Source organism: Nipponia nippon, unplaced genomic scaffold (assembly GCF_047370975.1).
Source record: "Nipponia nippon isolate SJK-2023a ecotype South Korea unplaced genomic scaffold, ASM4737097v1 scaffold_43, whole genome shotgun sequence".
NCBI classification, from domain to species: Eukaryota; Metazoa; Chordata; class Aves; order Pelecaniformes; family Threskiornithidae; genus Nipponia; species Nipponia nippon.
Genome location: NW_028262362.1, coordinates 1,008,523 through 1,035,490, shown reverse-complemented (window position 1 = coordinate 1,035,490; position 26,968 = coordinate 1,008,523). Strand labels below are relative to the sequence as shown.

The window sequence follows — 26,968 nt, the reverse complement described above, 5'->3', positions numbered from 1 at the left end:
GAAGGGTCGGCGCCGGGGCTCGCCAGGGCTAACGGGCCGGCTGCGCCTGGGGCAGGGGTCCCAGCGAGGGCTTCGCGCCAGCGAGGCAGCCGGGCTCCGGACCCAGCCTGCCGCCATCCCCCTCGCCAGCCTTTGGTGCGTCCCCCACCCCATCCATTTGGTGCAGATCAAAGATGCCCGGTAAAAGCCAACAAACCTCGAAAGGCCCTAAGCGGTGTTTGTAAGCGAGGGAGGGGTCGCGGCGAGGGTGCGCTCGGCGCCCGGAAGCCCATCCGTTAGAAAGCAGCTCCATAAACATAAAGGTAAAAAAATAGAAACCCGAGCCTAGCGCGGGTTTGAGGAACGCTTGCAGAAACGAAACCTGCTCGCCAGTGCTGCAGACGAGCGAAGCCCCGTCCCTCCACCCTGGCCCGCTGAGCAGCACGGCGTCCCCGAGCGCCCAGGGCAGACCTGGCCGGCGCCCACGCCGCACCGGCCGGCGCCACTGCCCACCCGGCTCGCTCCGGCCTTGGGAGAGGAGGATGCCACAGGTCACGGCACGGCCGGCCGGAGATTAACAGGTGACATCCAGGGAAAGACAAGGACGCGGATGGAATCGCCGACTTGGCAAAAGGCGGGCTCCCACCAGCCCCAAAACGCTAACGAGGTAAAGCCGGGACCAAACAGCCCAAATATTCTCGACTCTTATTCAAGAATCGGGGCTGCCGGGGGGGACGGTTCCTCTCCGAAATAACCCGCGAGAGGCTAAGGGGGAGGCGAAGGAAGCGCAGCGCCATACTGGAACGCTACTTTTATTTGAAGAGCTGTCATGTGTAAAGCATTAGCGTTTTTGAAATTGCATTCTCGAGTTAATTAAATGGACAATCTTTTAGACATAAAAAGTGAAAGCAAGCAATTAAAAGCCAGGCAAAGAGAAAGTGCCTTTTCGGAGCTGGGCGCTACCCCTCTGCGCTCACTCCTCCCGGCTCGAGGGAGCCGGCGTCCAGGCGAGCCGCGGCAGCGCCCGGGGAGCCGGTCTGCACCGCCTCAAGCCTCACCTGCGGGATTCAGCGTCACAAAGCCCCGCGCCCGGGCGACGCGCCGAGCCATCCCGTGGGTCCCTCTGCCCCCTCCCGAAGGGCCCGCGGGAACCCTGCGTGCTCAGTTCACGGATTTCCTACGCGCGGGGAGGTTCCCCTGGCTCGCGACGGTGTGAAAACCCGCAGTAGTTATCTTTGCTGCAGCAAAACGCTGACCTTCAGATTTTAGGCGGGAGGTAAAGTTCACTATCGATTGGGCCCGCCGTAATCTGTTTATAATTACTATTATCTCCGAGTTAATCTTCCGAGAGGTCAACAGTTCTACAAAAATCTTGCAGGCCGTGTCTTTTCCCTCCCAACTTCATATCTGGGTCAAAAGGTCAATTACCGCAGCTTGCTAACTCGAGATTTAAGGAAAAAAAAACGTATGCTCCCATCCGTCCCAAAGCCCCGCTGGCGCAGGGGGGGATGCGGGCCGGCGCCAACCCGCGGCAGGGGCAAACCGCCCAAGCCGCGGGAGGGCCTGGGCTCTGAAGCCAAGGCGAAGAGTTTTCTCAGCTCGGGGCTAGTCCCAGTCCGTCAGCTGAACCGGGCTTAGCTGCTTGTAGGGCGGGAGCCTCCGCTGCCGAGGGGCGTGGGGCACCCCGCGCACCGGGGTGCAGCCAACGGGTCCTCGGCGCTGCGCTGGCAACCGCCCTGGCACGAGGGCTCGGCGCCGCCGGCTCCCGTGGCGCGGCGCTCCCAAGATGCCGACGCTCTCCTGTAAAGCGTCGGGCGCTTAGGCAGCCGTCTCCCTTCCTGGGCGCCTGGAATGAGTATTTAAACCCCCGGGCTCCGCTCCCGTACCTGCTCTGGGAAGGGGACAAAGGGAAGCGGAGCAGAAGCCCACGGGGTGGGGGGGCGGGAGAAGCCCCGAAGGTGGATGAAGACGCGACCTGATCTCTCACCCCGCCAGCCTCCCCGTGCTCCGCATCATCAAATATCATCGCTCGCCTTATTTTAACCCCCACGATGGGATGCTGCCGGGCGGCTTCGGGCAGTGCCGCCATGCGCTGCCACGCTCGGGGAGCAAAAAAATCCCTAGGTGCTGTTGCCCCCTCTCCTGCGAGCGCAGGCTGGGTTTCAGGGGGAGGCGAGCCTCCCGAGCGCAGCCCGGGCACGCGGAGCATTGCTCAACTGCTCCGCAGGCAGGTGTCATAAACAAGCAGGCACATGGCAAACATATCGATTTCCCGGAGCTTATCGCGCGGCAACCAGTGCTCAGTTACCAGGCTACTTTAATATGTAATTTACTGCGAGAAGGGAGAGCGGGGCTGAGGGCGGCTGCAGTATTTGCCGTGGGCCGGCCGGGGAGGTCGAAGGGGTGCGGAGGGCTCGGCCGCGCCGTGCCGCAGGCGAGCGGGGGGGGGGTACGGCGGCTCTTGCCTCTAGCCGTCCTTAGTATTTTCCAACTATTAAAAACGCCCCCTCGCCGCTGCGGCGGCGTGTTTACACAGATGCTATTAATCTTCTTCTGCAACTGTTTACGCTATGAAAATATAGTCTCAGCTGCCTGGGCTCTCCATCTCCTTAATTTAAATTCAGATGCTTAATTTCTGTCAAAACAGAGCCCACCGAAATTACCTCCATCCATTTCTGGCGCTCAACTTGCCTTGTCACCCGCGAGCCGCCCAGCAGAGCGGGGAGGGAAGCCGGGCGGGAGAGGCCGCGTTTCGACGGCTCTTCTCCTCCAGCCTACCCGGGACCAGCCGTGAGAGCAAAGACCAAAGTCAGACTGTTTCATAGGCCCAGCCCGAGACACCGCTGCTGTCCGGCACCCGGCTACCTCCCTTGGACCGGCAAAACGCGTCGGGCAGAGGGGACGCTGGCCCCAACTCAGCCCCTGCAGCCCAAGAGCAAAGCCAGGAGGCAGTCGCCCTCCCGGCGGCACTGCGGCATCCGAACCATCGCCACCTGCACCGTGGCTGCCCTGACGAACAGAAACCAGGCCACCATCCATCAGGCGATGGAAACGCATCCATTTCTTGACGTATTTCACAAGCAAGCCGCCTTCCCAGCCCGCGAGCGCAGTTTCGGCGGGGGAAGGAGCCGTCCTCTCCCTCCTGGCACCTCCGGCCACGTCCCACGTGCGAGGAGGGCGTTTCGCAGAGGCGGCGCTCAAGGGAATCCTGGCACCGACGGGAAGGTTGCATTTTCGGAGCAGAAGATTTTAGAAATCCTCTTTATGCAGCGCCTCTCAGTAGATCTTTTGGAATTTACAAGATAAATACTGGTAATTTGATTCTTATCTTCTTCAAATCCAATTGTAAGGCAATTCTGTGTAAAGGCCACTAATTATAGCCCGCGGGGAAAGAAAAGGTAACCCATCAGTGAGAATACACTTAAAACGTTTAAAGGGCTATGGGACACTGAAAAGTTGAATAGATTTCAAATGTGCTCTTGTACCAACAATAATTTGTCGGGTGAAAGTGAGTCTCTGCGCCGCTCCCGCTCCCTAGCACGCGCTTTTGGCGATCGGCTCCGAGCCGCGCTGCGAACGCCGGCAGGCAGCTTTGCAGCCGCTCTGCTGGTGCTGTGGGTCCCCGCAGCTCTCTCAGAGGCGGCCCGGTCGTCAGAGAGCGAGGCCGAGAGACAGCGATGCCAGGGATAACCGCACCGCTCTGCCCAGACAGACGCGTTGCCTTCTACCCTTATTTCCCTGGCGTTACTTACTAACGAAAAGGCACAAGTTTATACGCGCAGGGGAGCGTGACGAGCAACGTACCCCCAGTGGAGCAAAAGTGTTACTCCGTAGCCCAAATACTATGTGCTGTCCAAACCCCACACCTAAACACGGGCCACGCGGGCTCTGAAACGCAGCCGGGGGCCAAGAGCCCCCCGCCTGCTCCGGCCACCCAGCGGCTCCCTGTCTACTGCTAAGAGCATCCTGAGGAGGACGGTGGGGAGACCACGCCGGCCACCGCCGCGCGACACGGTCCGAACGTTACGGCACCTATAAAATAATAAAACCCCGACCTCGGGACGCAGGGCCAGGATGTGGCAGAAGACGACGCAGGAAGAATCAAAGGCATTTGGCAATCCAAACGGGGTCTTGTTTAACGAGCGCCGCCGCGGGCTGTCGCCCTACGGAGCCCCCCCCGGCCCCAGAGAGGGGCTGGTGCCCAGAGCACGAGCAGCCGCGCCTCGGCTGCCGCACCTCGACAGGCAAGGGCTGAGCTGCTAGTTGGGCTGAACAACCAGGACCGGCACGGCTCGTGATTTATTCATTCCGGGGGAGGGAGGAGAGACGCTGTTCCTAAACCGGCGGGAGGCTGGCGTTAACATCCATCGTTACCGTCCCCCCAAAGACGATAGGATTATTTCTTTTAACACGGCGATGCCTGCAGCTAACTCCCGTCTGACCCGGCCAGCGCGGGGCAGACGCCGTACGAGAGGTGACCAAAGGTAACCGAAAATAAAGGCGCCGTGGAGCGGAGCGGAAGAGCTGCCTCAGCAGCGACCCTCGTCGCAACAGGCGAGAGCGATGGCGGCCGGGGGACGACCGGCGCGCGCCCACCTGGAGCACAGGGCAAATCGGCGCTTTGCTGCAGCTGCACGTCGGGGACGGCCGAGGGGGCCGGGGGCACGTCAAGCAGCGGAGCCACGGGCCCAGGAGGCACCGCCGCCGTGCATCCCAGCCCGACCGGGGGCCGGCACTGGGAACCAAGGTGCGTCCCGTACCACAGACGCCACGCAACGGCGTAGCGAGAGGGGAAAAAAGCAGCCCAGCCTGCTACGGCAGCTTTAAAAATAGCCTTTCCCCCCCCCCCCCCAACATCATGTATGCAAACATCTCCTATTACCCTGCTTCCATGATTCAGCAATTCAAGTCCCAGTAATAAAAAGCGTGGTAATCCGCACATTTGTGCGGAAGAATGCAAATTCACGCCTTCACTGACTTTTGAGAGCTCTGCTATTAAGAAAAGACATTTTCCCTTTCTCGTATTGAAGGAAAACCACAGTTATTTAAAAACGGCAAAAGAATCAGCTCATTAGTTAATAACAGTGACAAAAACCCAACCACGGGAAAGCTGGGTGGCTGCAGACCGAAGCAAGAATCAAGCCAATGTACGTAAAGAAGGAAAAAAACCCCCCACGTCCGACACACGCTGGGCGCCAAACTGTAAATTAGCCGGAAGAGAGGCGGGAAGGCGTCCGAGCGCACGCAAGGCCCCGCAGCAGCCCCTGCCATCGCCGCTGCAGCCCAGCGCGATGCCCCGACAGCGCAAACCCGGCGCCCTTTCAGCCCAGCCGTGGGCCGGCGGCACCGCCAGCCCCAGCCAGTGCCCGCCCGCCCGCGGAGTGGTCCCCCGCTCAGCCCCCCTCAGGACCGGGGCGCTGGGGGGTCCCACAGCATCATGGGGGGACCAAGGCTCAGCACCACGGGGGCATCTGGGCATCACAGGGGGGGCGGAGGCCACCGTGGGGACCAGGGCCATCAGGAGGGGGACCAGGGCCAGGCTCGGAGCTGCAGCCCGGGACCCGCCTGGGCTGGGGGAGGCCTCGCCGCGTCCGGCCGCTCTTTCTCTGCTCGCTGCTGCCCGGCCTCTCGCGTTGTCGCCGCTGTAATTTCTCTCGCCCTCCGCTTACTTATGCGGAAAATGCGGCTTCCACGTGAGCCGTCGTAGCACGAAGAGCCCGTACGATGACGCGCTTGCCGCGCGTTACAGCCAACGAGGAAGAACTGAAATCCCCCAAAACACCGGCAGCAAAAGGAGACGGCGCACAGCACACGCAGGAGCGCAGGCGCAGCACCGCGAGCATCCCTTTCCCGCGGTGGCTCACGGCAAAGCAAACCCTGGCACGGCACGACTTTGCACGAGAAACCCTGCTTGCACACGCCATCTTCTTGGTCGGGTGGAAAATCGTTACCCCGCACCAAAGCGACTTGGTCCTGTGCGGAGCGCATCTGACGCCAGGGACTGAAAACGCTCGTGCACGAGAGCACCGAGGACGCAAACGCCACTCGTGGCACATCCACGTGAGAAGCCGCAGCGCTGAGAACCGGCGGCCGGGCACGTCCGACCCGTCCGCGCAAACACAATGCGGCGTGGGTTTCTTTTCGTTTTAGCAGGAAGAAAGTCCCCATCGTTCGCTCTAGGTCAGCGATCCTTATCGGCCCCCACCAACTGTACTTGTGGGTGGCACCAAACACCCAAGCACACGAGGCCGGCGGGGGAGGAGAGGAAAGCAAACGGCGTTTGCTTCCCAGCCTTGGCCTGCGATGCCTGCCCGTTGCGGGGCGGCGAGCAAACAGGCTCCAGCGCATCGGTACCGGCAGCTGCACCACACGGCATCGCGTGCGGCGGCGTTTGATGGCCCCCTCCCCAACACACGTATCGCTCGCGGGAAGCTCGCCGCACGGCCGCTTCGCTCGCTTAGCAACAAAGGTGCTAATTAGGGAGCTGCTTTCCACCTCCAGCCGGAGGAGGATGCGGCGCAGCTGCCCGTGCCGGCGGCGGCTGAGCCTTCGGCGCTGGCCCGGCAGAGCGGACCCCGCCACGCGTCGCTTGCGCTACGGGATAAGGAGAAAGAAAGCATCCCGAGTGCCGTCCTCGGGAGACGCCCGTCTCTGCTGCCCCGCAGGGCACGCCCCGCTCAGCCCCCCGTCACCAGGGTCCCGTCTTCTTCCCAGCTTCTTCTGGACGAGTCCCTCTCCCAACGGCGAGGTCCAACGGGAGCTCTCCCCTCCCGGCTTGGGTTTGCAGCCGCCCGATGTGCCGGACCGGCGCCACCGGCCAGCAGCCCCAGGCTCGTGCAGAGCGCTATCGGCAGCACAGGGCCCACCAGAGCCCCCCGCTCCTCCCACCCACGCGCCGGCTGGCCTCGGCACCCGCTCCGGGGCAGCCCGCAGCAGCTCCCACCCCGCTAAATAATGCATCAGCCAGCCCTAATTAACGCAAGGGAAGGATGATATACGTTTCTGGGCTGCTTCAAGTTACATTTGGTTAGACGCTGAGGGAAGAGCTGCCTCCAGCTAAAGGGTCAGATAAGCCAGAAATCAATATGAGCGACTGCCTCTGCATCCCGAGATCCCGCTGCTGCCCCTCCCCAGCTCCCACGGGCAGGGCTGCGGGCAGGGCTGGGGCAGCCCCGGTGCTGCCCCACGCTCGCCAGGGCTCGGGTGCCGCTGACTCAGCACCCTGCGGGCTGGGAGCCGCCGGCGGCCCCGTTGCCACCGCGGCACCCGCTTCCCACGGCCCCTGCCCTACGGGCAATCTTCCCCGCAGCCCCCAGAAATGCAAAGCCCAACCCCGCCCAAGAAAGGGCTGCCCTTCAACCAGGGCGGCAAGGAACCGAAAGGCCGGGGGAAGGCGCGGCAAAGCCAGAATGGCCTTTCCCCCGTCCCTCCCGAGCTCTCGAGAGCAAGAGGAGACCCGGGAACCAAAACAACAACTCCTTTTCGCTTTTTCCCCATGGGAAAGGTTTTCATTCAAGTTAAAGTTTTCCTGAAAAGCGTTCCTGCTGAAGGGAAGCGGGGTTTCTGCCGGTTTCATTGCACGCCGCTGGTTCCTGCGGCACGGCAACCCGCGCGGCAAGGCCAGCGGGAGCCGGGCTCCGAGCACCCACTGGTGAGACCGGGCAGCCGCTGGAGCCTCTCTCCGCCGCCCCCCCGAAAGGCGAGGGCGGCGCAGGCAGAGCTGCCCGAAGAGGCTTTGCACGCTACAAGCGCCTCCGGCCACCGCTCTCGTTCGCAGAAGCAGCCGCCCTCCCACCCGCTCTCGGCACTTGGGATATTTTCTACGAACGAGGGGAAGGAAGAAAGAGAAGAGGAAATCACCGCGTTCCTGGTAAAAATAGCAGAACACCCAGTAGGGAGGTACAGAGGGTTTCGGTTCTGAGCGCCGCGCTGTTTCGCGGAAAGGGGCCCTGGCGCGCAAGCCGGCGGGCGCCCTGACCACCCCGCGCCACCGGGCTCGCCGCGTGCCGCCGGCGGAGAGGACCTGCCCCCGTGCTGGCGATGCACGCGATGCCATCGCCCGTGCCCTCTGGCCGACCGCAGCGTGGTGCAAGCGGGATGGCGTGCCGGTGCCGTGCCGGCACGGGTAGAGGGGGACCGGCGAGGGGCTGGCAAGGCAGCAGCGTTGCACAATGCCTGCGCCTTATCTCTCCCACGCAAAGGCAGTTTTGTGTGTGTTGCGCAGCAGCCTGCGACCGCAGCCCGCGCCCAGCCAGAGATAAGATATCCGTCGCCGGCGCTCGCTCCGCCACCCGAGCCTGCGCGATTTGCGAGCGGTTGGCCGGGGCTCTCTGCACCGGGCGTCCCCTCCGCGCGTCCCCTCGCCGTTTCCCCGCCGGTTTGCCCCCCTCAGGCAGCCCTTTCCTGGACCAACTCGAGCATCTCTTTCCAGACCCGTGATACACCCGAGCAGACGCCCGCGCTCGCAACCGTCCCCACTCCCGTGCCAGAGCAAGTCCCAGCAAACCCCCGAGAAGCCGACGGCGCAGCCAGAGACACGTGGAGAAATCTGGAAACCCGTGAGCCGTCCCTAAAGCCTCGTGCTGTCACACGTGTGCGCTTCCAAGAAGACGGGCCGGGTTTTGGTTGGATTTTTTTTTAACGTGCAGCCTGTGCTGTGGTTAAATCGAATTTCTTAGAGTCGTAGCCTTCACGGGTGTAGTCTGCGCACGCCAAGATTAGTACAACCTGTCCCTAAATACCATAATAAAAAACACGTAGTAAGCGCTTTGCCTTTATTTATGTCAGCGCAGGTTTCAAGGAGGATGAATCACACTTCCTCCTTAGCACTCCTTTCTAATATGATTTACTATAAATAATGCGCGGAGAAAAGAATGAGGGAAGGTGACAAAAGGGCAAAGCGCACGGGGCCCAGCGCTGCTCCCAAACTCGGCGGCGAGAGGATAAAAGCGCTTTCAACAGCCGTGATGGAGCTGCAAACACTGCAGGGGTTGCAACTGGGGCAACCTGCGGCGCCCGAACGCAAATCCGAAGGAAAAAACGAAAGGATAGGCAACAGCTACGTATTTTTATGCGCACGTACGAACTGCGTTGTGCCTTTAAAAAAAAATCCCTAGGAATTACTTAAAAGCATCAGCGCAGGTCCTCACCGATGGGAAAGTCCATTTTCAGCCTTCGCAGAGCCCAAAGCCTGGGGCGCGGAGAGACCCGCCGTGCCAGGGTGGGCGCTGCCAGCCAAGGGGCACGACGCCGGGAGCCGCGCGGGCGTTTCGGCGGGCGGGCGGCTTTCTGCTGCCTCTCTGCGGGAAAACGGACTCGGAGCTCGTGGTGCTGCCCAGTTATTTCACACGGAAGCAGAGCCCAGGGCTCTCCCGGCGGCGGTGCCAGCAGGGACCCCGCGCCCGCCTGCCCGGCACCCGCTCTTTCACGGCGCTCTTTCCGCCATTGCGAGCCCGCCGGCGGTGGAAACGGTCTGGGGTTTGGGGTTGCGGGGTTTTTTTTAGTTTCTCTTTGTTTTTCCGCTCAGTCGATGTCTGCCTTCTTTATAGGTCACCAAGGTGAAAACAGGCGTCCTCCTCCCTGCCACGCATTGCAATTGCAGACAGATGGAGGTGCGTTTTTTTCGAGAGGGGGGCGCAGGGGTCCTCTCCGTGGCGTGCGAGGCAAGTAGCGTGGCATCACCTGTGCCGGCGTCCTCCGCCGGCCCCCGTGCCGGCATCCAGCAGCGTTCCCCCCGCCGCTCCGCCTGCGCGCACGGGTGCTGCCGGCGTGCAGCAAGCCAGCCGCTCCTCGTACAGCGCTAAGCAGAGCACGGGGTTATCAGCCCGGCTGATACACGCAGATAAACAGCCCATCTCCCGCGCTGACACCGGTAACAAAGCAGGGTGTTTAACGCCGATTTATGGCGGGCGGCTCTAGCGAGGCTCCACACGCCTCACGGCGCTCCTGCCTACGTGGAGAAGCGTTTCCTCAATTGCATATCGCCGGCTTGTTTGCTAAACAACGCGCCAATAAACCAGCAACGAGACGACGAAGGCCGATGGAAAACTAAACCGGCACAGCGGGGCGGGTATCCAACCCTAATCTACTTAAAATCAGTTAAGAACACTACAGCGAAAATGACACGGGCGGCCCTGGCCCTCGGCCAGAGCGCAGAGCCTCGCGCCTACGACCCAAATTTTACGGCGATGCTCTCCTCTTCAGCTGCAAAACGACCCAGGCGGCAGATGCTCTTGTAAAAAGGAGGAATCCGCCTTTCTTTCCGAAAGCACGTGCTCCAGCAGCGCTTCGTGCTCTCGCAGAGGCGCCTGCTGCTCCCCGCGTCAGCTGCAGAAGTTACCCGGAACACCGCGAGGGCAAACCGGTGTCCGGAACCGATACCCAGCATTTCAGGCACGCTTCAGCCTAGACGAAGATTAGCCGGAACGAATACCCACGCAATGTTTCCGACACCCCAAAGCAGGTCTCGGCAACCGGGCTGGAGCCTGGGAAGAAGAGTAGGTGTCACAACTACGTTGAAAGCTCCTAAGCCCTTATTAAAAAGCATCTAACCGCACGCAGGTTCGCCTGCCTCGTTTGCGGTTAGTCACGAGGACGCATAGCCCTTTCGCTGTTGCTCGTGTTCTTCGAATCCCTTCCACCTTAATGTCCCCGCGTGCCGCACTCCCCGTTCCAGCTGGCACCCATCACGCGGCCACGTTGCAACCGCCGGTCTCTGCCGGGGCTGGAGAGCCAGCCGCCCTCCGGCGAGGCCAACGAGGCCCGCGAGGCGCGGACGAAGGCGCCGCCGTCGCAGCGGCGCTCGGCTGGCGCTGGCGGGCCCCGGCGCCCACCGCTCATCGGCTGCAGAGCCCCGCGCATCCCGGCAGCGCCCGCCCGCGACGGCAAAGGAGGGAGCGTGCCCGGCGAGGGACTGAACCGACCACAAAGCACCGAGGAACACCGGGCCGGGGGGGGGGAACCTTGCAGGCGGAGTGACACAAGCCAGGGCCGCCGGGCGAGGAGGAATGAATGGAACAGGCTAATTTACACAGGAAGTGAGCACTTACCAGACCCTTCATCCCAACACACAAAACCCTCTGCCATATCTGGAAGCAATTACACCCAGTTAACGTGATCTGCCTGCCACTAAAATTAACTGCAAACAGAAATATTTTTCACTTTTGCAACAGGAGATGCCATGGCCCCGTGTTTGGCTGCCGGGAAATATTTAGTAATTACTCATTTAAGGCCTCTCTTGAAGCTGTCAAGGGCGGGGGGGGGGGCGGGGGGGCGGGTAAAAGAAAAATCTTGCTAATTGCGAGCAAAAAGGAAAACGCAGATCGTTTTACTCTACCCAAGGAAAGCAGATCTACGCACCGGTGCAACTAAAGAGCCAACGTCGGGCAGAAGCGGGGAAGGCTGCAGGGACGCTCCGTGCAAACCGCCCAGGCTGCTCCGCGCCGCTTCCACGCGCCGCGGGGAAAAGGCGAAAGAGAGTCGAGAGCGTCGCCCCTGAAAGAGCACGGGCTCTCCGAGGGCCCCTCTGCGCAGCCGGTAAATGCTGTTTCAACGAACGGCGCCGTACGTCTTATAACGAGGACCGGAAAGGCTCCGCAAAGCTTATCGGGCCGCGGCAAGTGACATCCAGCGAGCGCGCTCTGGGGAAAAACCGTCCCGGCGCTCCGCAATCAGGCGGGTTTTAAGCGTCAGGGTCCCAGCCCCGCAGCCGACGGGGATCGGCTGGCGCAGATCCACCCGCCCCGCTCCCCGCGAAACCCGCCACGCTGGGGAAGGCGAACGCACCCGGTCAGGGGGCACGCAGCATCCCCGCCGCCCCCGCGGAAGCCCCTCCGCCGCCAGCCTCGCCATCGGGAGGGGAGACGCCGAAGTCATTGCTGGGCAAGGGGAAAAAGAAATAAATAACAACAGAAAAAGCAACTGGCGTTTTCTGACGGGAATGCCAGAGTTTTGCTTTAAAACGCGTCGGGCACGCAACTAAAACGATGCGGAATAATTGATGGAATAACACGGAAGCCGAAGGGGGCTTTTGCCCCTCCGCGCTAGGAGCCGAGCATGGAAGGGGTTAAGTCCCCCACTGAATAAATCAAAAGTTCAAGGCTGCAACATACCACGCCGTATTCCCCCTCTGCCCATGACAAGAACCAGAGAGCCCCGAAATCCCAAGCATCCTGCGCGGGGTCTCCGCCGGCGCTCACAGGTTACACGCTCGGGGTCAGCGCCGCGGACCTTAGCTGCAACATTCATTTCCTGAGCGGGGCACGTCCCCCTGCCCATAAAGCTAATAAGAGCTTCCTCGCCCGGCCGCCCCGCGCTGCCGGAGCCGCGCGGCAGCGGCCAGGCAGCCGGGAACGCTGGTTTCCATTAGCCCCTTATGATGCCAGGTGCCGCTAATAAGGCCCATCAGCGAGAAACCAGAGCTGCCAAGTCGTCTTCGGACTCTGGAAGTAATCACGGGCAGAGATCGGGGGGCTGCTGGCTTTTTTTTTCTCTCGTCCCTCCCCCCTCGCTTTCCATTTTTCCTCCTTTTCTTAAAGTTTCGATTGCGGCGGAACATAAATCGCCGAATGCTTAAAATAAAATAAAAAACCACTACTGTAGCAGGCTACCAAAATTAACACTAATAACATCTCACAAAGCACTTGGGATCCGATTTATCACGTTTATTGCTTTAATGGTATACCGCATCTGTTTCTCACTGTGACATGTCGAGCAGTGCCAACGTGCCTAATGGCATCAGCAGCGCAACGCTCAGCTAATCCAGGCGGAGACGAATGGAGGTGAGGCTGGCAGAGGAAGAGCCGAGCGCCGGAACGTTTCCCTACGCGGCTGCTTGAAATTTGCCCGGGCGTGAACGTTACGGCTCCGCGCAGAGGGCAGGCCCACAGGCCACACGGCACGGGGACTGCCGGGCGTTGCAAGCGGGACCCGGGTCCCCACGGGAAGCCGCGGCTTCCCCGAGCAGGAGCGTTTTGGACCGGTGGGAGCACGGACGCCTGGCCCCGCACACCGGACTGGCGGGAGCAGACGGTTGGACCCGCCGCTCCTCTGCGCTCTTGGAAATGGGAGAAGAGGGCAAAACTCCGCATTTTGGGCTGCTGAGGATGGTCAGCAGCCGGGGGGGGGGGGGGGGGAAGAGCAAGGCTCCTTATTCCTACCCTTAACGCGCTCAACCCCAGCACGTGTCCTTCAGGCGACCGCTCAGCCCTGAAACCTCAAAATGCACAACTCGGACGCGAAAACGTGAACGGAGGCTTTCCCCCAGGGGCGGCCCCCGTGCGACAGCGAGGACGGGCACCTTCCAGCCAAAACCGCTCCGAGGGGAGCACGCGCCCCCCCGCCGGCCTCCGCTGGCCTGACGAGCCACCGCCGCGAAGCGCTTTCCTCTTCCAGCCCAGCGTCTCCATCTCGCGCGGGCACACGTGGCGAACGCTGGCAGCGAGCGGCATCGCTACGGTGGGCAAACTCCCAGGCAGCATCGGGGTTTTGGACGCTCGGCCGATCCGCTAACGAACTCTGTTGAATCGCATCCCCGCCCGCGCTCTTCCCTGTTGCTGTCGACGTTAAATAAATGAAACCACGTCTTTTATACAGTTTTAAGGTATTTAACTTCCCGATGACAAATGACTGCGGGCTCAGCCGGTGGCTCAGCGTGGCACTCACATCGCAGCTCGGGAGGTTTTTCCTCGTGCGAACGAGCCCAAAAAGGGCCGCTGAACTATGGCTTTTTTTTTTGTCTGCAATTAGAAGCGACGATCGATACTAACATTAGATTAAGTTTGAACTTTGCTGAACCTAGAAGGAAATCTTTTATAAAAAAAATTAAAGAGTCGCCAACTCAATACACACTCAATTAGTCAAAATCATAAGCTCGGTAAAGAAGGAAAAAAAAAAAGGGATCGCACGGCAGCCGGAGGGCTCGGAGACCCGAAAACCCCGGTCAGAGTCAGCGCCGAGGCTTGCGGCCACTCGGCCACCGAAAGGTCACAAACCAGCGCGCTCGACTCGCCCGCGTGACGCCGGGGCACGGAGGACGCTGCCGCGAGGCCGAGGGCGGCCGCGGAGCCGCGCTCCCGCGCGGGGCCAGGGCAGACGACCGTCCCTCGGGCACCCTCCATCACCCGGGGCGAGCGGCCCCGCCACGTGCTTGCCAAAGCCCGGTGAAAAGCCGGCCCGGCCCTCTCCTCGCCTTCTTCCCGCGTGTTTCCCATGCTAATAAAGACAGGAGCAACACTCAGAAGGCTCCGAGACTATAAACATATATATTTATACTTATATAGGCATGTGTGTGTGTAAACAAACACACCCGCCATATGTATACACTCGCTTGTGCGATGTAAACAGGCGCGGTAGGCGTTGGCTCATTAAGCTCCTCGCAGAAAGAGCGGCGTCAGCTCTGGACGGGTTCGGGCTCTGCCCGTCACCTGCTGGGGCTCAGCACGCCAAACCCATCGTGCTGGCTGGCCGAGGATCGCGCCGGGCGGCCGAGCGTGCCGGGGCGCTGCCCGTGCCGGAGGCGGCCCTCCCCGGGGCAGCTGCCCCCTGGCCCCCGGCTCACCACAGCCGGGAGCGACTCTGCTCCGGGCACCTCCCCTCCGCGCTCGCTTCGGGGTCGGAAGCAAAACCGCAGCAGCAAATGCACAGCAGAAAGAGGTCAGCGAAAGCCACCGGTTGACAAGCGACGCGGTGGTGCCCCCGGCGCCTCCTGCCCCCGCCGCCAGCCGTCGCGGGGAGGTGGTGCCAGGCCCGTGGTGCGGGGCGCCAATCCCCCCAGACCACCTCTGCACCAGGCACCGGAGAGGAGCCTGTAGCCGGCACGGTGCAGCTGCCGCCACCGCCAGAACTGCTCCAGCAGAGAGTTACAGATCCCAATCTAGCGTAGATGCTGTTTAACAGCTTCATAAATACAATAGGATCCCACAAATCCTCCCCAAACGGTAATTTTCACCACGTATTAGAAAGCAAACACCATAAAAAAGCCACATGAGACCTTGTCTACACACAAACCGCCTTAGATTTAGACTTGGGGGGGCGGGGGGGGGTTAACTTCATTTGACTGTTGCCCGACGCCTTTCAACATGGACGGTCTTACAGATCAGTTTAAAAATGGCTCACGGGATTTGGCTCGCCCTGCAAAGTTTGCCAGCGCCAGGTAGTCCGTCCGAAAGCAAGAACGGGCAAACGGAGTTTGGTGCCGGCTCAAGCAGCTGCCTTCGAGGCTTCGCTTGCCGGGGACGGAGCTCGGCTCCGTGCTTTGGTCGGACCCAAGAGCCCGTCGGAGCATGGCGCGCACCCAGCCTCCTGATAAGGATCACGAATAATTAAGAAATAAGCCGCGGTTGTCAAAATAAGGCAAGCGCAGGAAGGCGACGTGAAATAGGGGCTGCTGCATTGGTCGGGCTGGGCCTCGCTCCCCCACCTCCCGACTGCTCGGGAGCACGGGGAAGGATCCGACCCCACAGCCAGCCCTGCCTCGGGGCCGATCCCCCGCCAGCGGCAGGAGCAGCTGGGCAGCTCCGGCACGGCCCTCTCCCGCGGCCGCATCGGTCACCGCTCTCGGGCTCGGAGGGGGAAAGGGAAACGGTGGAGGCCGTGGCAGAAAGGCACGTTAAAATTCTCCCTGAGCCTTCACTGCAGCTCTCCTCCGGTGACGTTCGGTCTGCATCACCGCACGGCCGGGGAAGAGCCGCACTGAGGCGGCTTCGGGCACGCTAACGAACACGACCCCCGGCTCTCCCGCTCGCGAGGCGGGGGAACAAAGCGGAAAGCAGCTGTGCACCCACAAAGAGCTGGGGGACCCCTCCAAGGGGCGAGGGCTGCTCTCGGCAGAGCCCGCGCGGCAGCTCCGAGTCGCCGGCCAGACCGAGAGGCGACGCTGCCAGCGCTGGCAGACCCGCGCGGGGCCGAGAACCCCGCAGCGGCGGCTGCCACCCCACACTGGAAACGCTCACGGGCTGAACGTGCAGGGAGCTGCTGCTGCTCCGGCACCCGACACCGGCTCCGGCGCATCCCGCACCGCTCGCGGGCGGCAGCCTCCGCAGGCGGCGAGCGTGCCGGCAGCACCGGCCCCCCCGCCGGAGGCGCACACCGGCACGGCCACCGTCCCTAGAGCGTGTTATGTGCGTCAGGACTAATTAACCTGTTGATTCATTAAAAATCTGACACGGTGCACAGCCTGGGGAGGCTGCAAGCAGCTCCGGCACCGCGCCGGCGCTGCCTTCCCCCGAGCAGGACGCTGCTGTCCTGCCGCGGGGCCGCAGCTGCGCCGGGGGCCAACGCCGCGCTCGCCGAAGCACGCCCAGCACCGAGGCGTCTGACCGGCGATGCCGATTTAGGCGCGGTAATTAACGCGACTCCGTTCCCCGGCCAAATCGGGGAACGAGCTCTGGTCCCCGCTCCCGCGATCGGGAGGCGGTAAGCAGGGGAGCACCAAACTCGCGTGCCGATAACGGCCACCGCGCTCCCGCACCGCAGCAGCTCCCCGAGGTGCGGGGCTCGGCGCGAGCACAAAGATCCCCCCCCGCCCCGAGCAGGGGAGCCCCGAAATCGCATCCGCGGGCGCCGGAGGTTCAACCCCGAGCCCGTCCCCGCAGGGACGGAGCCAGGGCTCTGCGGCAGCACGAGCCCTCTGCGCTCGCCCCGGCGTTACCCAGCCTGACCTACGTGCTACTCTGTGCAAAGTGCAAATATTTCATAAACCGGGAAGCCGAACGGCACAAAGCTACCGGGCCGGCAGGGCGCTGCGTGCGGCGACGCAAATGTCATCGCTGCGGCCGGGCACAGGGGATCCTGCGGGTCTCTCCCCCCCCCCTCGCCCCGCGCGGGTGCTGGCGCAGGAGGGGTCGGCGCTCGGCAGAGGGTGGGCGAGGGCTGCCCGACCCCACCGCGTCCCTTTACATGCCGTTGACGTGCGGAGCCCTAAACTCAAGGAGCAGCAACCGCGAGGCGTTCGGCGGACGCCGGGCAGGGAAACCGGCGGGGTTTGCGCTAGCAGGAGCCACCCGCGGCCCGAGCCCCGTCCCGGCTGTCCTCCCCAGCCGGCGCTCGCGGGAGGGAACCTTCTGGCACGGCTGCCAGACCCAGAAAAGTTGCGACAGCCGCCCCCCCGAGCACGCTGCTCCGCGTCCCGGTTTTGGGGTACGTGGCAGGAACTTTGCACCGGCACACGCGACGCCGGGCCAGAAACCGAAATCCTCCAGCGAGATCCCACCCGCTCGGCGCGGCACGGCTTCGGCACTCACCTGTGCTGCTCGAGGGTCTCGTTGTCCGGCAGCTCTGCCCCGCACACGCTGCACTGCTCGCCCAGGGCTCTGCTCTCCGTCTTCATGCCGGCCGCCAGCTCCCCCAGCTTGCTGAACAGCTCCCGCTGGATGAAGCCCTGGGGCAGCAGCCCCCCGTAGGCGCTGAAGTCCATGGAGACGGCCAGGGCCGGCTGCACGTGCAGGGCGGACGCCACGGAGGGCGGCACACCGAGCACCGGCTCAGTCTTGTGGTTCGGCAGCAGGGAGTAGATGCCCAGGGGCTTCTCGCCCTGGGCGGCGGCGGCGGCGGCAGACGGCTCCGGCCCCAGTGGCAGCCCCTGGCCAGGCTCGGGCGGCGGCTCGGCGCCCTCCTCGCGGGCATAGTGCAGTTCGCGGGCGCTGGTGATGACGCTGCCGCGGGTCGGGGTGCCGGGCCCTTCCTTGCCCTTCTCGTCAGGCTTCTCCCCGCCGGAGGCGCCAGGCTCGGCCGCCCGGGGGCTGTCGCGGCTGGAGGCGTCGTCCACCTGCATCGCTTCGGTTTTGACCTCGGCGAGGCCGGGGGGGCGGCGGGCGGCGGGGCGCGAGTCCTCGGGGGCGGCGGGCGGCAGGGCGCCCTGCAGCAGCGACTGCCCGATGGTCATCAAGCTGTCCACCGCCGCCTTGGTGGGGCTCATGGCGGAGAGGGGGCCGAAGGCAGCGGAGGCGGAGGGGCTCTGCTCCGGGGCGGCCGCCGGCAGGCTCTGGCCGGCCGCGCCGGCGTAGCCGCTCTCCTCGCCGGCGGGCTTGGAGACGAAGAGGCCCCTGATGTACCTCGACTTCCTCTCCTCCTCTTCCTCGGCGGCGGCGGCGCCTCCGTCGGCCATGGCGACCTCGGTGTCGTTGTCCTCGGAGGCCTGGATGGTCTCCAGGATCTTCAGGCACTGCTCCTCCAGGTACTCGATTTCCAGGATCTCGGCGGCGTAGAGCAGGTCGTCCAAGTCTTCGACCTTGGCCTGCAGGGTGGCGGTGTACGCGTACTCCAGGATCTGCTGGAACGTCTTTGGCGAGAGGAAGTCCAGGGTGTAGTGCTGGCTGTTGCGGTGGAAGAGGATCTCGAACATCTTGCTGGTGCAGGCCAGCACCGTCCGGTGCGCGTGGAACTCCTGGCTGTCCACCATGATGACCACGTCGCACAGCGTCCCCGCCAGGCGCATCTGGTTGGCTTTGTGCAGCAGCCCGGTGGGGTGGCAGGGGTTCTGCAGCTGGATCATGCCCATCTTAGTCAAATCCATGGCGCTCCCGAGGCTCACTCATCAGGGTGCCTCGCCGTCGCTCAAATCTGGGACGAGCTTTGTGTGCCGACTATCTGCGAAAACAAAAGGCGGAGGGGGGAGAGGAGCGGAGAGGGGAGGGGAGGGCCGGGGGGAGAGAAGGGGGAAGAGAGCGGGGGCCGGGGGAGCGGGGAGAGGAGAGGGAGGTTAGCCCGCAGCCCGCCGGCCGCTCGCCGAAAACTTTCTGCGGGGGCCGGGCCGGCGGAGCCGCGTCCCCGCCGCCGCCGCCGCCGCCCGGGGAAGGGGCCGCGGCGCGGCGCGGCGCAGCGCGGCGCATCCCCTCCGCCCCGGCCGCCGCCGCGCCCCGTCCCGTCCCGTCCCGTCCCGTCCCGTCCCGCCGCGGGGCTCCGCCGCGCAGCGCGGCCCCGTCAGGTGCGCGGCGGCGGCGGGGGCGGGGGGGGGGGGGGGGGGGGCGCGGGGCCGCCCGCCCCCCGCCCGCACTCACGGCGGCCGGCGGCTGCTCCGGCAGTTCGCACTGCCCGCTCTCATCGCCGCCGCCGCCGCTCGCCGCGCCGCGCAGCAAATCACGGCGGCGCCGGCCCACGGGCCGCCCCGCGCCCACGTCAGGCCGCCCCCCCCGCCCGCCGCGCCCCCCCGCCGCCGCCCGCTCCATCTTGAGTGCGGGCGCCCCCCCCCGGCCCCCCCCCGGCCCCGCCGCGGCACCTTGCGGGGCGGCCGGCGGCGCGGCGCGGCGCGGCGGGGCTGGACAGCGCTGCCAGCAACAAACATGGAGGAGCCCCGGCGGCGGCGGCGGGGAGCGGGCCCCGCCCCCCCCGCCCCCCGGCCCCGCCGCCCCGACGGGATGCGCCCGCCGCCGCCCCGCGCCCGCCCACAGCCCCCCGCGGCGGGGAGCCGGGCCCCGCCGGCCGAGCCCCCCGGCCTGGGCTGAGCGCGGGGGCCCGGCGCCGAGACGGGGAGAAGGCGAACGCCGAGCAGAAAGCCAAGTCTCGGGGGCGGCGGCGGCGGATTTCGGCCGGGAGCCGTCGCGGGCGCGACGCGGCAGCCAGCGCGCGTCACCCCGATAAAGCGCGGTTCGCCCAGGCTCGACGCCTGCCCCGCGCGGGTACGGGATCCCCGCGCCCCGGATGGGCGATGGAGGCCCGCCGGCGAAGGCGGCCTCGGGAAGGGAGCAAAACGGGGAAGGGGAAGCGCCGGCAGCTCCGCCATACCGACCGCGACGCAAAAAGGCAGCGGCAAGAGCGCGGGCCGCGAGGCGCCCCGTGCCGAGGGAGCTGCTCCCCGGGCAGAGCATCCCCAGCCGGGGCCGCGCGCGCGCGCTCCGGCACCTCGGCGGCCCTCGGTGCGTTTAAGGACCCGTGCCGTCTTCAGGGGACGGCACGGTCGCGGCGACGCAGGCCTCTCCCTCCCCAGCCCTACCCGCGGCACACCGCAGCCGGCGCGGGGCCCGGCGTCGTCAGCTAGAACAACAAATACGGACGGCATTAGTACAAAGATACCCTTGGGGTAAAGCAGCGCAAATGTAATCTAAGGAGAACGTTACGGGGAAGTGTGTTTATAATTATAATGGGATTTGATGTACTTTGGGAGCAGATGATAGCAGTCATTTAACGAGAACAGCCTAATAACAGAGGCCCGACAATGAAAGGCGGCGCTGCTTGGGTTATTAGCCGCGTAGGATAACGCGGCGCTCGCGGTCGTATGCTTAAGGGTAAGGCATCAGCTACCCCTGTTTTTTCGGGGGTTATAACTCTGCCGCTTTACTCGGCAGAGAGCGGGAACGCGGAGCGCAGGCAGGCAGCCTGCCTGCGGTATGGGTTTTTTAATCGCCCGGAACTGCTCGAGTTCCTCCCCCTCCCCGACTCTTAAATCCGAGCGACTGAGAGGGGGAACGAGCGAGACAGTGTGGGTTCAGGTGCTTGTTTACCCTCCTCGAACTTCCAAAAGGCTCCATTTCAGGACTGAAATTTCGCAGGCGGTTAGGGGTACGTTTTTAGTGGAGCTCGGATGAAATTAAGCTGCGTGAGTCCCATTAGCAATAATGGAAATCCCACGGCTAGATTCCCAGGCAGCATCCTGAAAATTAACCCCCCAGTCCTTCCCGTCAACTGGCGCGTCGCGCTTTTTGTTGCTCCGCTAATACGTACAGTAAAAGCTACTGAGTTGTTTAAGAGACCGCCTTCCCGCGGCGGCCTTTCCCCGAAGGCGCCGGCCGGCCCGTCGACCCCGCGCGCGCCCCGGCGGCAGCCTGCCCGAATCCCTCCCGCGCTCGCGGCGTGCCGCCGCGCCGCTGCTACGGTGCCTTCGGAGACCTCCCTGGACAGCGGAGGGTCCGAATGGGAAGGCGGTTTTGCTTTTAGGGGCGAAGCAAGATGGAAGAGCTGGTTAGACAGCTCGGGCCGGAGCGCCTTTCCACGAGCCGTGTTTGCCAGCCAAAACCAAAGGGGTCCCCCTGCGCTCGGGGACTTCTGCCCTCGCCCAGCTCTGTTTCTGGGCGGGCTGCGCCCGAGCCAGCTCCGGAAGCCCCAGCCCTCCCCGGGCGCTGCGGCCGTCTTCCTCCCGACCCCCTGGGCAGCCGGCGCTGGCTCTGCCCGTCCCCGAGCCCCGCTCCCTCCCAAACTCTTGCAGCCCCCCGCGCACGCGGAGCTGGGAGACGCCTTGCTGGCGAGAAGGCGGCGCGATCGTAACGGGCAGAAAAGGGGGGGAAAAAGGCAAAAACTCTTGCCCGTGACCTCAAGCATCAGCCCCCTTTCCCCCAGCAGTGCCCCCCCACGTGCCGCGCCGCGGAAATACTAAAGAAACGCAACCCCCTCCCCCCCCCCGCAGAGCCTCGGCCGGGGCGCCCGCCGCCTCGCTTAGGTCGGGCGCCTCGATCCAGAACAGACAGGAGCGATCCGGACGTGTTCACAAGCCAAAGGGGAGAAGCAAAAGCAGCCGCTTGCCTTAGCGCCCCGGAGAAGGGAAGAAAAACCACATCCCCGGCTCAGGCGCCAGGCCTGCGGGCACGCCGTCAGCCTGGGGGCTCCGGGGCGGAGGTACCCGGCTGAGCAGGAGCAGCCCCGGCCGCCCTGCGGGGCGGGGGGCAGCTACGGGGCTGCCCGGCACCTGCAGCCCCCCGGCTGGGCCCGCCGAGGTGCCGAAAGGAAGCTCGGGGAGCCACCGCCGTGGCCTTCGGGGTCGTTTCCCCGCGCCCCGGCACGGGAGTTAATCACCCGTCGCTCCCCCCGGTGCCTTCCATTTCCCTCCCATCTCTCCCCATCAGTTTCCAATTTATTTACTTTTCTGACCTTAATCCCCACCTTGTAGTGTAACGTGTTTATTAGAAAGGAACCAGCACGTTAAATGAAGCCAAGCTGGGCTCTTGTGTTAAATAGCAGTCACGCCCAAGTGCCTCTCCATGTGCCATTACTCCAAGTGATTGAGGCAATTTCTTCCTCCGCCACGAGTTTCAGTTGTAAATCTCTCAACCAGACACGGGGGCAACCATGTGCTGCCCGGTGCGATTATTATTAACCTCCAGCATTAAACTCGTGAGACGCCCGAGGTTTCTTGGGAAGGTCTTCCCGTGAAAGGACCAGGCGGAGCATGGGCGTCCTTCCCGGGAAACCGAGGGATCCCTCCAGATCCACCTCGAGCCCCCAGCCCCCTCGGCTGTTTTTGACGGGGAGCCGCAAACGTTCGCTTTCCCAACAGCAGCAGCCTGGGTGAGCGTCAGCAGGCCCGCAGGAGGGAAAGCTCCGCAAAGCACGGATAGGGCAAAGTAAGGGCCCGGAAGCATCTCGAGGGATGACGGCAAGGGCAGCTTCAGGCTGCTCCTCCAGGACGCAGCGAGGCGCACGGAGAGGAGGAGAAAAGAGAAAAGCCTCCCCAACTACAGCGAGGAAGGAAATTCCTTGTTCAGGACGCTTAGCCCACCAAAAAACATCGTGGGAGACAACTTCAGCAAGCAGGTCCCCCAGCATCGCCCGTCCTGCGTGAACGGGGCGGGGGGGGGGGGGGGGGAACTCCCCCAGGCTGGCTCCTCTCCGTCGCCCCCAAAGCCCGGGCGCAGGCAGCTGCTCCTTTCCCCGCCCCGGGCAGACGCCCTTTGCCATCGCCCGCGCTCCTCCAGCAGCGTTAGACTCATCAGCCCCCGCTTTCCACCCCGGAGAGGGACGCACCGAAAGGGCTCCCGCTTCAGCTTGCTGGGCCCCCAATTTGGTGGCCCCCCGCACCTCTCCTCCCCGCTGCTTGGGAGGACGGGCTGGCGCGCGGCCGGGGCGCGCACCGGGCGAGGGGACGGGAGCCTTCCTGCGCTGCATCTTGCGCGTTTTCCTAGGAATAGCTTTGTTTTGTTTTGGTGTGTTTGGAGGGGTTTCCAGTCATGCCGGTGTGGAGCTCAATTATCAAACGCTGGAACGAGGATTTGGTGCAAAATAGGAGCTGTTTTAACTTAACTTGGAAACCCGTGACTTTGAAAAACTGATTTTCAGTATCGCTCCAGACTTTGAGAGAAGCTGACAGCATCCAAGCTCTGGCGCGCGCGCCAGACCAGGGTTTTGTCGGGCACGGTAGCTCTGCTCGAGCCGGGGTAGAGCGCGGCGCTCTACTTTCGCTTGCGGCAAGCTGACGGCTTATGAAAAGATGATTAAACGTGTTAGACTTTATTTAAAAAAAAACAACAAAAAACCCAACCTCAGTGCACAAAGCTGGTTGCAAGGGGGAGGGAGGAGAGCCGTGGCGGGCCCCTGGACTGCTGCTCAGCGCGCAGCCACGGCGCGTTAAGCTCCCCGTGAAACCCATTGATGAGCACCGGGCTCCGTCCGAGCCGTGCGGATATCGGACCCGGGCGCATTGTGGCGGCACGGGGGAGCGGAGGAGTCGGGAACAGGCCCTTTATTGTGCCCCCGCTCGCCGCACAAAGGGAACCCGAGAGTCACTCCGAGGATGCAGCTGGTTCGGGGGCTGCGGCGCGGGGCGCAAGCCGCGCGGCTTCGCGCTGCTCTGCGGGTCATCCGCCTTGCAACTGATGCCACGGTAAATCGTTGCGGGAGCACAGCTGTAACCACACCGAAGGGGGCTGCGCAGGAGCTCTCCCGCCGTCGTGGGAAAGGCGAACGCGTGAAGTCAGATAACTCAGACGGCGCTAACTAGACACGCGTGGACCGTCACGGGGCCAGCAGGCTGCAGAAGCCCTTGGCCACCCTTCCCCACGCGCCTGCCTTTTCCCTTCAACCTCCCGGCCCCGGCTCGAGAGGGGAGACGATCCGGCCAGCGCTCGAGCGCGCGAGAAAGGCCTGGCAGCAGCTACGAGGATAACCGCGTCACCCGCCTCGTGACCCGAGCAGCCTGGCGTGCCACCGCGCACATCTGCGCGGCTCCGCCGGGCTGAGCGGGGCCGCCGCACGCGTGCGCCTGTGCGCGACCGGCAGCTTCCCGGCCTGACAAATCCTCCCTTCCCTCTCTTTTTCTCTTAAGCCAGGCTCCTTTAAGGCATATCGCATCCGAGCAACAAAGGGGGGACGCTAAAACCCTGCTTCGTCAGCACCGCTCCGAGTCACAACTTTGCTCATCCGAGCAGCGGCTCGCAGCCGCAGGCTCGCCGCCGCAGGGCTGCGCGGCGGCGGGGACGACCGCGTGGATGCCGCCACGGCAGAAGCGCGGCTCGGCATCCCTCCTGGCCTTACGAGGGACGGCTTGCGACGCCCCAAACGCGGGTGGAAGGAGATGGGTGCCGCTGGTGCGTCTCGGGAGCGCGTCCCTCCCTCCCTCCCGCTTTGTCCAGGTTATAGACGCGGCAGCCCTAAGACAATGAGGCCAATTAGCGGCTTAGGGCCCCGAGCCCGCGAGGGCTGGGAGGGCGAGCGGGAGCTGTGACTCAGGAGGGTGGCAGCCCGGGCCAGCCTCCCCGCATTCCTCCCCTAAATCCCCCACACAAAAGGGAATTTAGCCACAGTGACTCAGCGAAGGAGCACAAACTTTACAGCCGGGCTTTGAACCGCCGTGTTTATGTATTCCCCCCCAGCAACGCGCTGCCGGGTTAGTAATTAAATAAAAATGTCTCCCTCTAGCAGGCTATGACCTAATCATTTGTACAGTGCCTATATTTAGCGTTACCCTTTGTACGCATTCGAGAGCGCTCCAGCCAGAGGCAGCAACTTTGGAAGTCCCAACAAGCGGGAGGGGGGTTGTCTTTGTTTAATTTACTGTGTAATTATTTTTCCTCTTTTCCCCTTCTCTCGGCCTAAAATATTTGACATCCTGCACGGGACAGGAGGAGAGATGTGCCAAGGCTTTAAATGTCAGCCCGAACGGCACGGCGCCGAGGAGGCTGCACGCGTGCTCGGTAAAGTTCATCCCGGAAAAAAACCCGCTTCTAAACAGAGCAGAATCTACACGGGGGCCTCCGCAAAGCGCCTTGGGGGGCCGCCCTGCCCGCTGAAAGAGGCGATGCCTCGCAAGGCCCATTTCCGAGTTCCAGCCCGCTTTTCCTCCCTGTCCCTAACCTCCCTTCGGGTTTTGCTTCTCCTCAGGACTAATTCAGCGCTGGGGAAGGCGGCGGTTTCGGCGCAGCAAGGCATTAACAACGCGGGTGGGCCCCCGGCGCGGGGCGCAGGACGGCACCTCCGCCCAGGAGCCCCCTCTTCGGGGGACGCCCCCTCCCCGCAAGGATCGCGCCCAAGTTGCGACGCTAACGAGAACTCCGGGCGAGTTAAATACCCATCGCACGCTTTCCTGAGCGCCAGATTAACATCTCATTAACATATCGCTTAAACCTCTCCCTGCCGCTAAACGGGACGGTTTTCAAGAGCCCTGAACGGCTTTGGAGCTGGAAAACCTGGAGGTCGCTCAGGACCACAAGCGGCACCGGCCGGCCCGCTGAGAGCGGCCAGGTTTCACGCCCCGGCCATGCTCGAGTTCGTTTACCGGAGGGCAGGTGCCGAATCCCGAGTCCCAGTCACCGAGCAAACGCCTTTACCCTTAATCCCATCTTTCCTCTCCAGCAAGGGCAAAGCTCCACGTCCCATTCCCAGTTGCCCGAGTCACCCGTTCCCCTCTCCAAAGGGAGAAACACCTATACGTGTGCCCGCAGAAAACGCATCGCCGGTTTCGACAGCGCAAACAAAAGCCCGCGCTCGTGGAAGCCTTCCCCCCCCACCACCCTTCCCTTCTCTTAACCTATCTGTGCGCTAAATATTCGCACAAAATGCCTCCACAGCTGCGGAGACTTCTGCCAAAGGGGCTCCTCCTCCTCCTCCTCCCCCCCCCCTTTCTTGCACCGGGGAAGAAAAAAAAAAAAAAATCTAGTGGCCGAATCACACATCGTACAGATCTTGTTTCTAAAACGGTTCTCAGATGATCGAGCTGCATAATGAAGGTATTTTAGTCTCCCGATTCAATTCCCGTTCATCTCTTCCATCATTCCTAGCGCCCCTCTAAGCTGTACAACTCCAGAAGGTACGAGAGAGTCAGAATGAAATCGGAGGCCAAACGTTACAGTCTAGGTTCAAGGTTAGATAGTAACTGATTTTATTTTCTTAATAATTGCCAGAAGACACCATAAACCCCCGGTATCTTATCTGGTCACAGATTCCTGAGTGACTGAAACCTCCGATAACATTGGCGCATCGAGACAGCTTGCAAACCGCCCTTTTCAGGGGAGATACTTATGAATCCCTCGCGAAGGTGGGGAGAACTCGGGGCGGTCCAGCTCAGTGGCGACGTTCGCGTCCGTCGCCGTGAATCCCACGGGCACGGCCTCTGCAGCCGGGTTTCGCGGCGGGGTCAGCACCGGGCCTGGGAGGAAGGTGGCTTCGCAGGAGCTACGGTGCCCTTGGACCACGCCGGCAGGAGGTTGGCACCGTCCAGCTTCGGCCACGCCACATTCCCAGCTGGAACGGCTCGATCGGCCTCCCAAGAATGAAAGTAAACACTCCTGCAAAGCCGTTCCTGGATAAGGCCTATCTGCCCAGGGCCAGAGGCTCGCGCGCGTTCCGGCAGGCGGCCGGGGACGCAAACGGGGGGAGACAGCAAGGCTCACAATGCGGGCAGCCGCACGGCCGTCCCCGGGCCGCGCAGCTGCTTCCAAAATCCCCCCGCCTCCTCTCGAGGTGCAAGGTCCCGCGTGAAACCCAGCCCGCTGTTTCTCACCGGCGTGCCTCCCCTCCGCCGCTTCGGGTACCGGGAAACGCCAGTTCCACCACAAATGGCCCAGAATTCCATTTCTCTCCGCCATTTGAAAAACAAGTTCTCCATTCCAAACAAGTTCCCCATCAAACGCCCGGCGTCGGGGCGTTCGTACCGCCGCTCTCGCTACGGACACGGATGCGGCGTCACCGGGTTCCTGTGGGTCCTTGGTGCTGTGCAAAGGGATCGACGGGGCGGGCAGGGAGCCTGCTCCGGGATTCACAAAGCGAAACGGCTTTGGGGGGGGGATTCCAGCCCCAGAGGCTTGGGAAGGGGCTCATTTTGGAAACAGCCCTTCAAGGTATCTGAAGGTGG

At 63.3% G+C, this 26,968-nt stretch overlaps 1 protein-coding gene across 2 annotated transcripts in view; it reads right to left on the bottom strand.

Annotated features, from left to right (window-relative positions):
• The window catches only part of ZBTB16 (zinc finger and BTB domain containing 16), a 63,196-nt gene extending 44,094 nt beyond the window's left edge, over positions 1-19,102 (bottom strand). The window contains exons 1-2 of one of the 2 annotated variants that reach the window (XM_087778398.1): positions 18,975-19,102; positions 17,220-18,560 (exon numbers count right to left, since the gene is read on the bottom strand). In XM_087778398.1, coding sequence (XP_087634524.1) covers positions 17,220-18,490 — 1,271 coding nt within the window. In that variant the 5' untranslated portion in view covers positions 18,491-18,560; positions 18,975-19,102. Of the gene's footprint in view, positions 1-17,219; positions 18,565-18,974 lie in introns of both variants that reach the window. The other variant, XM_087778399.1, reaches the window with a different exon arrangement.
• Positions 19,103-26,968: the final 7,866 nt, after the last annotated feature.